Raw genomic sequence first — 17,772 nt, forward strand, 5'->3', positions numbered from 1 at the left:
ACTTAGCGGGGGGGTAAGGGCAACATACGTAACCTAAACATCTGTATCCCCATAATATGCTGAAATAAAAAAAAAATGAACTACATATATGACAATGGTCCCAAAGATTATGATGGAGCTGTAAAACTATCGCTTGTGACATCACAGTGCAATGCATTACTCATGTGTTTGTGGTGATGCTGGTGTAAACCACCTGCTGTGCCGCCAGTCGTATAAAAGTCTAGCACATACAATTACGTGCAGTACATAATACTTGATAATAATAATAAACAACTATGTTACTCTTTATGTTAAAAAAAAAACCATAAAAAAACACAAAGGTGATTATATAAATGATAAAGTGATCAATTCAGCAAGAGGATATAATGATTCTAAATATATATGCATCCAACATCAGAACACCCACATTTACAAAACAGAAATTACTAGAACTAAAGAAACAGACAGCAAAACAATAATAGTGGGAGATTCACCACCCCACTCACAGTACTAGACAGATCATCAAGACAGAAAATTAACAAAGAAATACTGGACTTAAATTGTACTTTAGACCAAATGGACTTAACATACATTTACAGAACCATTCCACCCAATAACTACAGAATATACATTCATTTCATCAGCAACTGGAACATTCACCAAGATAGACCACATTTTAGTCCACAAAATGAGTCTTAACAAATTTTAGAAGATCAAAGTCATTCTTACTGGATCATATCAAGAATCTTCTCAGACCACAGTAGAATAAAGCTAGAAATCAATACAAAGAGGAACTTCAGAAACTGTACAAACACATAGAAATTAAGTAACATGCTCCTGAATGATCACTGGGTCAATTAAAAAGTAAAGGAGGAAATTTAAAACATTTTTTAAACAAATGAAAATGAAAATATAACATACCAAAACCTGTAAGATACAGCAAAAACAGTGCTAAGAGGAAAGTTTATGGCATTAAATGCCTACATAAAAAAGTAGAAAGATCACAAATTAACAGTCTAACATTGTACCTCAAGGGAATGGAAAAACAAGAACAAACCAGACCCAAAGTTAGCAGAAGAAAAGAAATAACAGAGATCAAAGCAAAGTTAAATAAAATAGAGACCAAAAAAAAAAAAAAATACAAAGGATTAATAAAACAAAAAGTTGATTCTTCAAAAAGATAAATAAAATTGATAAGCCATTAGCTAGACTAACCAAGGAAAGAAGAGAGAAGATCTAAATAAACATAATCAGAAATGAAAAAGAAGACATTACAATGATACCACAGAAATACAAAGGATCTCCAGAGACTATTATGAACAACCATACACTCACAAACTAGAAAATCTAGAGGAAATGGATATAGATTCCTAAAAGCACACAACCTCCCAAGATTGATCCAGGAAGAAACAGAACTCACAACTAGACCAATAATGAATAGTGAGATAGCAAGATTGAATCAGTAATAAGAAAATCTCTCAACAAAAAAAAATTTCAGGACCAGATTGAATCGCAGCCAAATTCTACCTAACATTCAAAGATGAGTTGCTGCCAATCCCACAGAAACTGTTCCAAAAAATCGAGAAGGAGGGAGTCCTCCCTAACTCATTCATGAAGCCAATATCACCTTGATACCAAAGACAAGAAAGGTTGGGGGGAAAAAAAAACTACAGACCAACATCGCTGAAAAAAAAAAAATAAACACAAAAATTCTCAAGAAAATGCTAGCAAACTGAATCTAATACTAAATCCAAAAACCTTCACTGCAATCAGTTGGGTTTTATTCTAGGGATGCAAACATGGTTCAGCATACACAAATCAATAAATGTAAGATCTGAATTCATAAAAACCCTAAATGAAAACCTAGGAAAAACTCTTCTGGACAGTGGCCCAGGCAAAGAATTTATGACTAAAACCCAAAAGCAAATGCAACAAAGCCAAAAATAGACAAATGCGGCTTAATTAACTAGAAAGCTTCTTCGCAGCAAAAGAAATAATCAAAATAGTAAATAGACAACCTACAGAATGGGAGAAAATATTTGTAAACTATACATCTGACAAAGAACTAATTATCCAGATCCAGAATCTACAAGGAACTCAAAACAAGTCAGCAAGAAAAAAACCAAATGACTCATTAAAATGTGGGCAAATGACAGGAGCAGACATTTTTCATAAGAAGATATACAAATGGTCAACATATGAAAAAATGTTGAACATCACTAATCATCAGAGAAATGCAAATTAAAACCACAAAAAGATATCATCTTACTTCAATTAGAATGGCTATTATTAAAAAGTCAAATATTAATGGATAATGGCACAGATGTAGTGAAAAGGGAACACCTATTCACTGTTGGTGGGAATGGAAATCAGTACAACCTCTATGGAGATCAGTATGGAGATTTTTCAAAGAAATAAAAGTAGGTCTACCATTTGATCTTGCAACCCCACTACTGGGTATCTACCCAAAGGAAAATAAATTTTTATATCAAAAAGATACCAGCACTCGTATGTTTACCACAGTACAATTCACAGTTGCAAAGATATGGAATCAACTTAAGTGCCCATCAACTCATGAGTAGAAAGAAAATATGGTGTATGTGTGTGTGTGTGTACACACACTTACGCACTATGGATTACTACTCAACTGTAGAAAGAATGAAATAATGTCTTTTGTAGCAACATGGATGGAACTGGAGGCCATTATCCTAAGAGAAGTAACTCAGGAACAGAAAAATAAATGCCACATGTTCTTACTTATAAGTGGGAGCTAAACTATGGCTCCACAAGGACACACAGAGTGATATAATGGACACTGGATACTCAAAAGGGGGAGGCTGGGAGGAAGTGAGGGATGAAAAATTACCAATGGAGTACAACGTACATTTTTCAGGTGATGGGTACAAAAGTCCAGACTTCACCACTGTGTAATATATACATGTAACAGAATTCAATTTATACCCCTAATTCTATCAAAATTTTTTTAAAAAGAAGAAAAAATTTAATTGACACAGAAACTGTACATGAACGTTAATAGCAGCATTATTCATAACAGACAAAAGGTGGGAAGAGCCTCGATGTACATCAGCAGATGGATGGAATAAACAAAATGTAGCATATGCATACAGGGAATATTATCCAGTAATTAAAAGAAATGAAATACTACATTACCCACAATGCTACACCATGGATGAACTTTGCAAACATTCTGCTAAGTAAAAGGAGTCAGTCACATAAGACCACCTGTTCCATGATTGATGCCATTTTCATAAAATGTTCAATTAGACAAATCCACAGAGACACAAAGTAAAATAATGGTTGTCTGGGGTTGGGAGAGTGGGAGCAAACGCAGGAATGGGGAATGACAGCTAACGTGTAGGGGTTTCTTTTATGGTGCCAAAAATGTTCCCGAATTGGATAATGGTGACAGTTGCACAACTCTGTGAATATACTAAAAACCATGACCTGTACATTTTTATGTGTGAATTTTGTGGTATATAAAATATATCTCAATAAAGTAGCCATTTATGAGACTGTCATAACAGCTAATGACATACACCAGAAATGTTAATGGCAACAGTTCTGTGGTTAAGCTAGAGCCATCAGAAAGTTTTAAGAAAACAAAGTGGGAAGACAGTGACTCTTAAAGGGGATGTTAGGACTGCGGACTCTGAGGGTTTAGTTTTCAGACACACAAAGACACTAATGTTACATATCCTTTTTTTTTTTTTTTTCTGCCCACCAGCCAAGTGGGACTTATTCTGAATAAAGCCTAAATATGTATCTTTCAATATCACAAGAATTTAAAATTAAGTGATATATACTTAACAAACTTTAGGAAGCAAACCAAACAAGTGTCTAACAAAGATAAACAGAATGATTTATTTATATTTCTCTGTGTTCCCCAAGCAGCTCAATTGTGCTAAATAAAGATTGTGATAGAAAATAAAGTTAGTTTTTATCATTATTTTAGTTTGTAGTTATGTCAGGGTAAAAATTATTGTATTAAGATCACATATCTGATGTAATAGTATTAAATCAGTGAAGATAGAAATAATTTTAGAATCTTGGAATAACATGGCATAGAGTGTATTTCCTAAATGAAAAATAAATAGGATTCCCCTTTTGGATAATTTTATTATTATCTAACATATTTCTAGGAAAATATATTATCTTTATGTTAAAAATAGGAGAGGCTACCTTCCTCCCGCTCCCCATTTTCTTTCCCTAACTTAAACTTCGGGGGATGTGAGTGTGTGTGTGTATATAACTTGATCATCCACAAAATACTTAAACTGTAAAACTGTGTGGAATGTTGGACAAGGGAGACAGGGACGGGTGGGCGGTGGGAGGGGAGCGGATGATGGGCGGGTACGATGTGTGTTGCTCCAGTGATGGATGCTCTGAAGGCCCTAACTTCACCACAATGCAATATATCAGTGGAGCAAAATAGCACTTATACCCCATAAATACATACAAATAAAAATTTTAAAAAAATAACTAAAATTAACACACAGGTAAAGTGAACCTGTTGTGGTCACTGACAGTGAATACAGAATTCACCTAAAAGTCACATATAGTGTTCAAAAGATAAACATTTCCTATTTGAACTCACACAGAAACAAGATAATAGTAAGGAAGCAGTATGTTCAGATAAGATTAAAGCTATGGGGAAAATGAGGGAGAAGTGAAAGGCACATCCCCATGGAGGTTCTTGCCTCTCAGCCATCCACCTCTCCACAGAGAAAACCTGACACTGAAAGACATTATCTCTGACATTTAATAACCTGATTCCAGAATCACCCACAAATACAAGGACAACAAAATAATAAATGGTGATGTTAGGAGTCAAAAAATACTCTTATTGGCTTTTTTCTGAGAAATACACAACACATTACTAAATATTCTGGGGACATACCACAACCTAGTCATGTTGTTTTTACTGTGGCTAATTTCTGGTGTTTAGGTCTTCATAGGGCCACAAATGAACATCCAATAATAATAGAAGAAGGTAATAAATAGGATCCTAGGACAAAAAAGGACCCACTGGGTACAAGGGCATTACAAAACACAGCTTGTAGCTGACCCCAGTGCAAATGTGTACAAGCCCTTCCCAGTTGCTATGCTAAGACCAGCAAGGGCTTGTCAATCCTTCTGTCTACCCTTGAGCCTCCGGGAAGCTTTTCAGTAAAGTGATATTTTTAAAATTTCCCTTTCATTTCTTTATGTAAATATTTTTCTACATTATGATTTCATATTAGAAACACTAGATTATTTCTCTCACCAGATCACAAACAGCAAGAAAAAAAAAGGCTGGCAGAAAAGACCACTCATCTCTCTCCCATTGGAAACGGAAGCCAAATTAATTATTTCCACCTCTCTTGTTTTCCAAAGCAAAATAAATGAATTTTGTCTGACAGTCAAGTGTTTCCAATGCAATTTTTATCCTTCATCTCAGGTGTGTATTTTAGTCTCCCTGTTATAAAATAGCAGGACTTTGATTCCCATGGCCACATAGGGCACTTTATAGTCTATCTCATCTCACCTCACAAGTGCCTTGTCAAGGAAGATGAAAACTATTTTTATTTTATGAATGAGAAAAAAGAAGATTTTTGGAAAAAAGTAAGCGATATTTTCGAAATGCAAATCAGTGACGGAGTTAAGAATAAAAGTTCAATTCCACATTGTGCAGGCCTGTGTGCTTCCAGATCAGTCCTCTCAAACTTTAATAGGATCCAGTTAAAATGCAGATTCCACTTCAGTCCATCTGGGACAGTGCTGGGATTTTAAATCTTTAACAAGCTCCTAGGTGATGCCAGAACTGCTGGTCCGTGAACCATACTTTGAGTAGCAAACTAGATTATCTGTTAGCACTTTTTCATGCAATACCGGCCTCAACTCATTGGAAGAGGAAAAGACTAGAGTTACAACAAGCAAGTTGAGATTTGTCCATAAAGCAGCACTTATTTTGTCTGTGTCATGTCCTAATTTAAAAAAAAAAAAAAGGAAGAAAATCTGGCTTTCTGGCTTTGCTGAAAGGAGTATGTCCAGAATCCCCGATCGAAAGCATCAGTACGTCATATGTTGAGTTGGTAGGAATTTGGGGTAAATGTTGGTGATCCTTCACATTTGTTAGACTAGCTCAGAATGTCTCAAGGGGTTAAACTAGCAAACTTTCTCCAAACTTAGGTCAATTATGTGACTAGTTAGACTCATAAAAAAAATATATATGCTCCTTCTTGGTGATAATAGAAAATAAGAAAAAAACATTTTTAACTAACAGAAATTCACTCCTTTCCAAGATCATGCCAAATGAATGTGCTCCTCCCTTCTCTTCCTCCTACATCCCCCATGCTATTGTCTGCCGCTGACAGGACAGGCAGCTCTAGTAGGCCCAGAATTTGGCTGTCAAGAACACTGCATCCAGATTATCTCTTTAAATGCTATATTTTCAACTTTACCTCCCCCACTATCTTATTTTTGGTCTTTCCTTCTGCTTTCTAGAATGCAGTTATCTATTTTCTATTTAGATCATGGAAGGTACTTGTCACAAAGAGAAGAAAAAACTGTATAGTCATTTGGTAATTAGATATACCCTCCAAGATTCTACAAGTGTTAGTTAACACAGTACCTGATGCCAACAGATCAAAAGAATTTTACAGGCTTTCTCTAATTCCTAATTTTGACAACTCTACAACACACTATAACAAAAGACTTGAAATCACAATGACAGAAAGATTTAAATTACTAAACTACAAAAAAATTGGACAACTCACTTTAGTCTTAAGGAGACTACTGACCAACCACATTAGCAGAGTGTAATGTTAAGAGAGAAATCTCCTATTTTTGCTGTGGCTGGTAGAGACAACTATCATACACTGAGTTTGTGCTATGTGACAGGCACTGAGTTAACTGTTACACCAACTTATCTCATTATCTCATTGTCTTCTAACAACTCTATGAGAAAAGTATTATTAACCGTGATATAAAGGAGAGAATATCAAGATACAGATTAAAAATCTTTCACCAAAGTCACAAAGAGACAAACCTAGTTTATGAACCCAAAGCTCATTTTCTTAAATACTATGCTATACTGTAAATATATCTGATGTAGTTTCTTCTGAATAAAGCTCAAGGAAGACTACATATTTCAAAACATATTTCAATATACAGTCCAGATGGTAGCTAGCTGGACTGGACAGACCAAGGCTCACATCCCTGCTTGGACTATTCTGTCTTCAGTGGGAACAATGCCCTCTCAGAGCCCCTGGTGCTGTGGTGCCCAGATTTTGTACCTCAAACTCTGTTCCCACAGGGCCACAAGGCACCAGACCCCAGGACAGGATACTCATAAGCTGGCCAGCAACCTAGGACACAAGCCAGACAATCAGCTTCTCTGCTTGTGGATTTGAACTGGACCCTTAGGGATAATGAACCAGTTTGAATCAGGAAGAAAAGACAAGAGTCGTGCACAACACGTGAAGATGACTGTGGCCACGTATGGGACAAAAGTATAAGTGCTCAGAAAACGCAAATGCAAAGTTTACAGAACTCTAGCTGGGAAAGAGGTGATTTTTTAAAATGACAGGTAAACAAAATTCTACAAGAGAACAATCAGATGAAGAGGAAAAAGAGAGAGAGCTAGTACTTTCACCTGTGCTCTCGTCAGTCTGAGAGATGAGTCGTTTCAGTTTGATCTCCCTCATTTTTCTCCTTTTGTTTTACCTTCTTTGCCAGAGTCATGTACCTATTCTCTCTTGTCTGTTTGATGTTTCTGTTAATTAAGACAACTCAATACTCTTCTTGTGTATTATTGCTTTTATTGATAAGAACAAACTTAGTTTTTTGGGTGATCTTTTAATATAGTTCCTCTGTTTTGTTATTATTGCATGTTGTGGCAGTGATTTTCTGAAATAATCTTAGGTTGAATCCATTGCTCAACCATCTGATAAGCAGCTTTACATTGTTAAGGTAAATATTCCATTTGTTTTCAAAATGTATTCTTCCAAATATTTGAGCACCCAGGATTAAGTGAAATATTTAAAGTAGACATAAAATTTCTATATCCGCTCACATCCTAAGAAAACAGAAAACATTGGCATGCACACACAGAAAGACATTTGGTCAGGTTTTATTTTTTAATATATTTATGAGGTGGAAGTCATGAGATTGGATGGGAATGAAATGGGGGAGGGAGCTGGAAAATCAGCTAAACGGAGGGACACAAATCCAATGCATTGTAGATAAGTATGTCAACTGTCACCCCATAACCTGCTGGAGCCATCAACCATGTGGATCTATGATAGGGACAAATGAACACAAAAGATAGAAATGGAAGATTCAGAAAAGGGAAAGGGATGATGTTATGGATGGAGCACTTCAGGACAAGAGCACAGAGGCAAGAGGAAGGAAGAAGTTACCTTATCTCAGTTTCCCTAGGTAGAAAGTGAAGGTTTGGAGCAAATACATTCTCTTACCTTTTTAATATGGAGCTCTCTTTTCCTTGTCTCTATGATTATTATCTAGTGTAATCTACGTACTCACATAACATGACCTACATAGGAGATATACCATGTTCATAGATGAAATGACTTGATGCTTTAAAGATAGTACTTCTCACCAAATTCATTCTCAACATTTGAGAAAATTTTGATAAAAATCCAAATGTGATATTCTAAATAAAACTTGAAAATCAAATTCAAAAGACTACCTGGAAGATAGTGTCAAGGAGAATTGTGCTCTACAGAATATCAAAGCATGCTATAAAGGTAGACTCTGACACAGTAATAAAAAAAATCAATGAAAGAATATAAAAGCTGCAAAAACAAGCCCACATACATATAGGACTTTTGATAGTGTAAAGATGATACAAATCAGTGGGAAAAGAAGCTGTTAAATGGCATTAGGCAATTGAATATTCACTTAAAAGTAAGTTAGATACAATCATAAATAAAAGCTACATTTTTAATACTAAAATGTGTAAATAGAAAAATATTTGTGAATATTATCATAAATTGAGGTAAGAATGTCCCTCCTGAGGAAGACAGAAAACTCAAAAGCCAAAAAGAAAATAATGACAAAGTTGACTACATAAAAATTTAAAATTTCTGTATGAAGGCACTATAAACAAAATTCGCAGAACAAGAAATAGACAGGGAGACATATTTACAATATCTATAATAAAGTGTGACTATTCATAACAAACCTAAAAGTCAATAAGAAACCAACTAAAAATGCACAAATGAACTAAAATATATATATATATATATATATATATAAACAAATGGCCAAAACATTGAGAAAGAAGTTCAATCACACTGGCAATCAAGGCACTGAAAAATAAAACAAAGATATATAATATATATTTATAATACATATGAGTGTGAGTGTCGGTGTGCATGTTATGTATATACATACACATGTGACACATACACATACAGAGGTAGGTTTTGTTTTTTCATTCTGTCAATTAAGTTGGGAAAAGTTAAAAAAAATATTTAGCTATAGATATATAATACTCTTCTATTTACATGATTCTTTTATACTGTAATAAACAATCCCCATGAAACAGGAGAAATGCTGACATACGTAAGTATGAAAAGAATCATGAAACGAACTAGAAAACCAAGAATTTAATCAAACACGAGACGTTATAAGAAAGAGGGAGAAAAATGGAAGACCTTTCTGATAACTTTCTAAACCATCTACACCACTAGACCACATGATAAGCACAAGAACTTCTGCCTCGCAGCCCGACCGACAAGGGGAGACACCCGCAGCAGGTCACTTTGTCTCAAAGTTACATTAATTGAGAAATGACCCTACCATCAAATATGAAAATACTCCATATTTTTTCTTTCAATGCTATTTCCATACCCTATACAAACAAAAAGTGCTCAAAAAACTGTTGATAAAACATAATTCACATAGCACAGCATTAAAAGGGATGTCTGACATGACAGACTTCAAAGACTTATTTTTGTCATGACAGATGCAGTTTCCTTCTGGAATGAATGTGGTGCTCTGGGCAGGAATTCTGTGGCCATGCACAGTGGTGTACCCAGTGTACTTGATACTCAGAGCAGATCATTTTTAATACCCCCTCCTCAACTCTTAAAACCATTTTACATCTAAAATCTTCACCTCTAAATTTGCATCTTTCCAAGTACAAGATTCCTCTTTTTAACTTATTCACATTCTCTGTCTTTCGAACCTCTATGTCTTTCATCTTCAGTTGTGTCCTCCAACTCCTTAACCCCTCCTACGTCTTTCAAACTGTCATTGCCACTCTAAGCTTACGTGCCTCCAAAGTCCAGATTACATTTGTCACCATCTTCAAAACCCTTGCCCCAGTGACTTCCCACCACCTCCCACTGCTAACTCCTGGCCTCAGGAAAAGTTATAGGAAGTAAGAAGAAAAAGATGAGATAGAAAGTTTGAGTACTACAAAGGACCTAGTCATATTGCACCAGTGTGCAGGTAACACAATCAGCATAACTTTATGAAAACATAGAGAGCTCGTTGGCCACTCCACACAGGAGCAGTGAGAGCAGGTGGTGAGTATCCTCACCTGACATCAATGCCATTGAGGTCAACACATATATATTCAAGGTTTTCCCAATATTAAATATATATTGCCAGTTTCAGATCACTTCTCAAATTACAGCTCAAGAAATAGGATTTCCAGGATATATTCTAGGGATACATCCTCTGTACTAAGGATACGGAGACCGAGATCTGTCTTCACCCTGACATGCACACTACGGAATCCTTCTCTCCTTTCTTTCCTGTTTCCACTGCCACCTCCACAGTTACAGAAGCTCCCCAAATCTTCTTATTTCCTGTCTCCCCTTATTCTATTCTCTCCTATATTCTAAAGCTAAAATAATTTTTTTAAAGCATCGTTCCAATTATATGATTATCCTGATTGGAAATAGTCATCCATTATCTATTGAAATTAACTAACGCTTAAGCCCAGTATTCAACATCAGCCAAATTTCCTTTCCATCCCCTTTTCCCACTGCTCCCCTCTCCATGCACAGATCCTCCCACTTAGATGTGATCTTGTCTTCAGTTCCTGCTCTCTTCTAAATCCCTGGAGTACTCTGTTTACGTCTCTCTTGTGGCACCTGTTTTATTCCACTTTCTTTTGTTAAATGTGTCTAATTCTTCCCACTGCCTCATTAGCTGTTGAGGTTTTTTAGTCCACAAATTGTGTCTTGCTCATCTTTGTATTCACGTTAGCACAACGCGCATGTTAGGTACTCAACCAGTCCAGTACTAGACTCATTTTCTTGTTCTCTGCTTGCTTCCTAAGGAGGCACAACACACAGTTCCTACAGCAATGCTCAAAATAGCTAGCTAAAATAATGCAGCATCTGTACTGTTCACACTCGGATTGTGTACAACTTTTGCTAATATTTGTTAAATCCTAAAATCTGGCTCATTTATGTCACTTTCCTGAGAAGTCATGCACTCTCTAGCTTGTCTCTTCATTAACACTGTTTTTTATTCTGCTTTTTATCTATGTGACTCCCAGGTACATTCTTGCTATACTTGTACTTGGCAATTTATTTACGTAAATTGGGTATTAGTCTTAGTGGCTGACACGCAGCTTTTCAGCATCCCGTGTATGGTTATTCCATTCACTGAGTAAGTAGAAGCGACATTGTCTCCACATTGTTAGCAGGTAGTGTGTGTTGTCTATATGTCTGTAGAGACGTAACCTGTGACTTGTTATCCCATCAGCATAAGTCAGGGGTCAAAAAACTTTTCACAAAAGAAAAGAAAAGCACAGAGTACAACCGAGCTGAGATGAACATTCCATTAACCCCATCACCTCTTTCCCACCATGCTTTGTGGAAGACCCAGTGAAGAATCCCTAGAGCTCTGGAACTCTGCAACTCCCAGTGCAGAGAGGCAACAGGATGCAATTAACACCCTGCTTTTACTTTTTAATAGCTCACACTACAGGAAAAAATGTCTAAAAGGATATTTAAATTCAGCATAAAATTCTAGCAATCACAATTTTAATTGCATACCAACTGCAAAAATATATCTTTCATTGTCTATATATATACAAAAGGAAGGCTATAATATACATGCTGTCTGCTTGTTTCAGAACTCAGTTATTAACCTTTAAGAATCTTGTCTAGGATAAAAGCCCCTTTGCTCAGCACATGCTTCTCGAGACTGAGACTTCATCTTCTAAAATCCTAACTCCTATTTTGGATAACGTTGAGACTTCAATCTCTGACATAAAAACACCCTGAATGATACTTCAGACACAGGAATTTCAGGACTTTTTTTGATTGACAACTCAAAAACAATTTTTAGAAGTCACAAAAAGAAAAAGCTACCTCTTCTCCAACACATAAACACACATGTAAAAAAAATGCACAATACGCAATTTAATTACTCAACAGCAAATCATCACAAACGCAAGCAAAGATTGGGTTGCTGTTTCCATAGAGATGACTTTATGTGGTTCAGTTCTTCTGGGAATTTAACCAAATCCCCAGCAGCAGGAGAAAATCATCAGCAAAAATTCTCTAACATATGGCAACTGCCAACAAATCAGTAAGGAAAAAAATACTTTCATTCTCTTTTCCTTTCTACCAAGAGGAATGTCTTCACATCAAGCTGTTTGAAGAGGCACACAGATTTTGTTGGTCACTCTGCACGTAACTCAAAACTCAGTAATACCAGGTTTCTTTGTTTTTACATTAAAAGAGCTGTTGGTACCCAGCCAGGCTCTGCAACACACGCGTTCCCAGAATGGCATCTAGACATGAGCAAGAACTGCATAAACCTTCCCATGACTCAGTTATGGTCCTAAGGGAAAACTCTCAATCTGCAGGGTTATCTCTCAGGAAAGAATGCAAATAGAATGTTATTCTCTATTATGCTTTTGAAGCTATGCTCATCCTGTAGTGTGTGGGGATATGTGTATGTGTGCATGAAACTTTTTTAGTTCTACTTATGACCCAATGATTAAAGTAAGAGTTTGTAGCAGAAAGATAATAGATGTAGTACTTTTTATTATGTTCCTTAGTTGCATCAAGCCTATACCTGGAAGAATCCTCTAAGCATAAAGTTAGAGGTCATCTAGTTCAACATACTTAAATTCTCTCTTCAGTATATATTTGCTAAAACAAAAATTGTGATCAATATGCAATGTGCGATTAATATCCAATGAAAACGGTTGCCATAGAATGAGTAAACACCTCCAACGACAAGGATGCATTACTTTCCAAGAAGCCCATTCTATTTCGAACAATTTACAATGTCAAAAAGAAGTTTCTTACGCTGAACCTGAATCTACTTCCTTTCTACTTGCACCACTAACTCCAGTTTTGTACTTCCAAGGAGATACATTTAAGCCCAATACTTTGTCTACATGACAGCACCTTACAAACTTGAGGCCAGCTCTAGTCTCCTCTTTCCATTCCTCACAGTCCAATCTCCATGCCCCTATAGTTCCTCGATGGCGCTGTTTACTTTCTCTCCCTCCCCTCCTCATTCACCTACAGGAGTAGCTTAGTTTGCCAATGGCTTCAATCACTCCAGTTTTTCTAACGTAAAATAGATAGTTGGCCTACATTGGGGGTATCAGGCAAAACGCCATCAGAGTCCAGGCAGGTAACTCAACTGTGTAAAGCATCTTCAGGTAAGGCCTCAGTTGAGAACTTAAAGAAAAATTCCCGGCTTATGCTAGGGGAGAGGGGAGCAAAGTCATTTACATCAGTAGGCAACTCTGGCCAGTTATTCTGGGAATTTAGCAAGTCAACTTTCTCTCAATGGTATCCTGAAAAATACAAACGTAGCTCATTATTCTCTCGCTGTTCAGTATCTTTTATCAGGTGAGCCTGTTTTATAGCAGAATGAATAAAGCACAATCAGAAAAGACAATCATGATTGAATACTAATAAAAAGAAGTTAGCTCTGAATAAAAGATAAGGACCAATTATCACAGAGTATTAAAAAAACTTACATTATTAATTTCTATGCACCATTAACTCTTTCCTTTGTTAAGACTTAAAATGTTTTTCAAAAGCATAAGCTGTGCTCTCCTTTATATTTAAAGGTTCTAATGCTGCGCTCCGAAGTGCGTGTAAATTGTCCATCTTCCTGTAAACCACAGAAGCACGTTCAAGAGCTAACTGGCTGGGAAGCAGACATTGTCTGTGGGCATGTCCTAGGGAAGGGGGCTGCTCTAAACTCATGTTGAACCAGTGAGGTGATGTTATAAATACCAGACTACAAAATCCTGGCTTAACTTCCCCAAGCTCCAGAGCACAGGGCAGGGGTGGGGAACCTACAGTTTTAAGGCCACATGTGGCCTTCTAGATCCTTAAGTACTGCCTTTTGACTGAATCCAAATTTTACAGAACAAATCCTCACTTAAAGAAGCAAGCTTTTTTCTCAGATTGGTGGAAAAGTATCATTATTTTATGATCACATGTGTCATAGTTCTAAAGCATTTGATTAGTAACACAGCAAGTAATTAGTGGCCTGGTAGCTGGAGCTGTCCACACGCAAACTCCTCTACAAAAGCAGCCCCTGAGCTTAGCCCCACCTGACTGCTTAATTATTGAATCACCATCATGAGTTTAACCGTTCTTGTTACAAATTAACAATAGAGTTCCACATGCCTGCAAATATTCATTCTCTAAAGAATAAACAATTTATCGGTTTACCTCTGTCCATCGTCTTTGATCCAGTAAGTTTATCTGGGACAATTAGATGGTCTTGGTTGCTACTCAAGGAAGAAGTGTCATCACTAGATAAAGAGTTCAAAAATCCACTTTCTGATGTGACCAAACTGTTTTCCAGGGCCTTGAGACTGCTTGCCTCTGAGGGTACAGGTGAATGAACCTGCACAGCAAATGTTACAGATTGTCCCAAATCTTCAGCAGCAGATGAACTGTTAACTATGTCGAGCCAGGATTGTCTTTCTTTACATGAGGAGGAAGAAGAACTGCTGGGTGTCTTCGTTGTGTTTTCCAGGGAAGACAAAGAACACGATGTTTCACTCGATTTGGGTGAGGATGAAGATGCCTGCTGTGCAGCCTATTTTTCACAAATAGAACCAAAAAAAGAATAAAAGAAATCGTGATGTAACCATCATTTCTACTTTTCATTTTCAATAGAGGTGCCCCAGGGTTCTTTCAAAAAGTGACCAATGATAAAAGAGTCAAAAAGTAAATGTATGATATTTATTTCTGTTTGACCCCCACTAGGACGCCGTTCTCCAAAACTGACTTGTACAACATTGAATTCACTGTTCTAGGACCTGAAAAGTCTCTGTATCATGATTTACCATGTTCTTTGATGCTCTCTAGAAACTTAAAAGGCCTCTTTGGGGAATCCGTTAGAATACTGAAGTACACCTTGAACAAAAAATAATTTGTAATCTAGCACTGAATTCACACTTACGGAGCAAAAACTCTTGAGAAAGGTGATCGAGAGAAGCAAAGACAAAGATAGACCTAGACAGGAAGCAAAATCATGTTACCTGAGTGGAGTTCAGTGATGTGGGCAAAGCATAGGTATTTAAGCCCTTGAGTATTGCTCACATATTCCTCAGCATATAACAGTATCAGCTTATAACTACACAGGTTAGGTGAATGGTTAACTTATTCGCTCTTCAATAATTTAAAAACTTTAATAAAGTTTCACCAGAGAAGGTAAGAATACATTTTCAGCCTCCTAATTTATTAAAGAGAAATCAAAAGCTACACCACAAATGATGAGAAGCAGGTTGAGGACACAGAATCTTCTGACAGCAGTTCCTAACAGGCACTCCGAGGGCTCCTGGCATCCTTGGCAACATTCTCAACAGGACACAGAGAAAACATCAAGGTAACATCACCAGCAAGAACACTCTCTTGGAAAGAACTACATTTGTTCTGAAACTTTTATCCTTGTTACATTTTGATGTTGAAAGAAACTTTTATCCTTGTTACATTTTGATGCTAAAATATACACCTTCTTTTGAAAAATGATTGCATATAAAACCTGTCCTTATGGAGTTTTCTTTAATGTCCTCCATAGCAAAATAAAGATTCAACAACTCTATGTTGTTCCTCCATTTTTAATTTTGGTGGTCAATAAAATCCAAATATCTAGACTCCAGTGCTCTATGAGTCACCCTGTATCTCCAAGGACAGATGAGATAGACATGGCATTGGATGGTTTGGTTTCACTACATCATCCTATGGCTGCAGTTCCCACCCCCAGCCATGGATCAGTACGGGTCCATGGCCTGTTGGGAACTGGGCCACACAGCAGGAAGTGAGTGGCGGGCAAGCTAGCAAAGCTTCATCTGTATTTGCAACTGCTCCCTGTCACTCACCATCCCCTGTCCCCACCCCGGTCCGTGGAAAAATTGTCTTCCATGAAACTGGTCCCTGGTGCCAAAAAGATTGGGGACCGTGGTCCTATGGGACATTCCTGTCAATTTCAAGCATTCACACCTCCAAGGAAGTGGCAGGAAGGAGATTGTTAAAGGAAGCCAAAGAGAAAACTAGGACCCTCTCCAAAACCCTCAGAATCACCGCAACTAACTCAGAATAGTTGACTTTGTTCCAAATCAATATGGCTTGAAGAATTTTGTAGGTGCTACGCTCTGAGTTTTGATGGGAGAAGCCAATATTTACCCAAGGTGTGCCCAATCAGCTTGCATACTAGACATAGACTGTCAAATAATCAATAAATCTGCTTTTAAATAACATGACATTAAAATGTCTAGTTAAGATACTAGGTGATCACATATGTCATCCAAGTAATAACATATCAGCACAGACATGAAAATTTGCCATTCAGGAACATGTCAAGTAGCTTGGAAACTGGTTACCTTAAATCAGACCATTTAACAACCAAGAAATCAAAGTTCTGCAGTTCACTAAATAAAAGTATAGTTATCTAGATGAGGGAATGCACAACCTCCAAACTGCCCAAATAAACACCAGGAATGGTTTACTCATTAGCAGGATCTACAAAATAAATATTAACAAAAATATCTATTCTGGCCCAGTCCAGACACGTTCCCCTGTTGTGAGCTATTTTAGTAAAACTCCGCTTCCATGTGATCAACTTCCTTTTTTGAAAAGAGACCAAGCATGAGCTTTTCCTGTAGCTCCTGCTGCTACTACTTTAATTTGATTATAGCAAACTGGGCTGTTTGAGCAAGAGACTGAGTACAGTTGCTGCAACACTTTCTGCAAAGTTTTTTGAATCTCAAAACTCTGCTGCAAGAACTGAGGAAAGACCTGGTAAATCAGCATCAGCAACACCTGTGAGGTGTATTCCTGTTTGTGGTACGACTCAAACACAGTGCTCTCAATTTCTCATTTTCTCTAGGCACCATGTAACACTTAAACATTTGATTTTAAAATGGAGAAGAATGAACAAAACTAAAAAGAAAGAGAAAGAAAGAATGAGAACTGGAGAGGAGGAAAAATGAAATGAGAAAAACACTACATATATTATTAGGTTGGGGGAGTTTTCACAGAAAGAAAGATTGACAAAATGCAAATGAAAGTGAACCTGGAGTTCCATTTCAGGGGATTCAACATGGGAACATGCTTTGTAGAGAGTGCAGTGCCAAGGCATGCTCTGTTATGTCCAACAGTCTGTAGCTACGAGTAGCCAGTGTCAGGCACAGGACTCTAAGCTCAGTGCCTCTGTGAACCATTCGTGCAATATACTCATAAAACTCCCCAGTGCAAATCAAGCAAAGGTCGAAAGGAGTGACCGTCTCTCCTTTCCTCCCCATCTCTGCTTGGCCAA

General features: G+C 37.0%; 1 protein-coding gene across 1 annotated transcript in view; it reads right to left on the minus strand.

Annotated features, from left to right (window-relative positions):
• IPCEF1 (interaction protein for cytohesin exchange factors 1) overlaps positions 1 to 17,772 on the minus strand; it is an 85,712-nt gene that overhangs the window by 30,439 nt on the left and 37,501 nt on the right. The window contains exon 9 of the mRNA XM_012646786.1: positions 14,679 to 15,051. Within this exon, the coding sequence (XP_012502240.1) occupies positions 14,679 to 15,051 (373 nt within the window). The remainder of the gene's footprint in view (positions 1 to 14,678; positions 15,052 to 17,772) is intronic.

The sequence above is a fragment of the Propithecus coquereli genome, unplaced genomic scaffold, assembly GCF_000956105.1.
Source record: "Propithecus coquereli isolate 6110/MARCELLA unplaced genomic scaffold, Pcoq_1.0 Scaffold25, whole genome shotgun sequence".
NCBI classification, from domain to species: domain Eukaryota; kingdom Metazoa; phylum Chordata; class Mammalia; order Primates; family Indriidae; genus Propithecus; species Propithecus coquereli.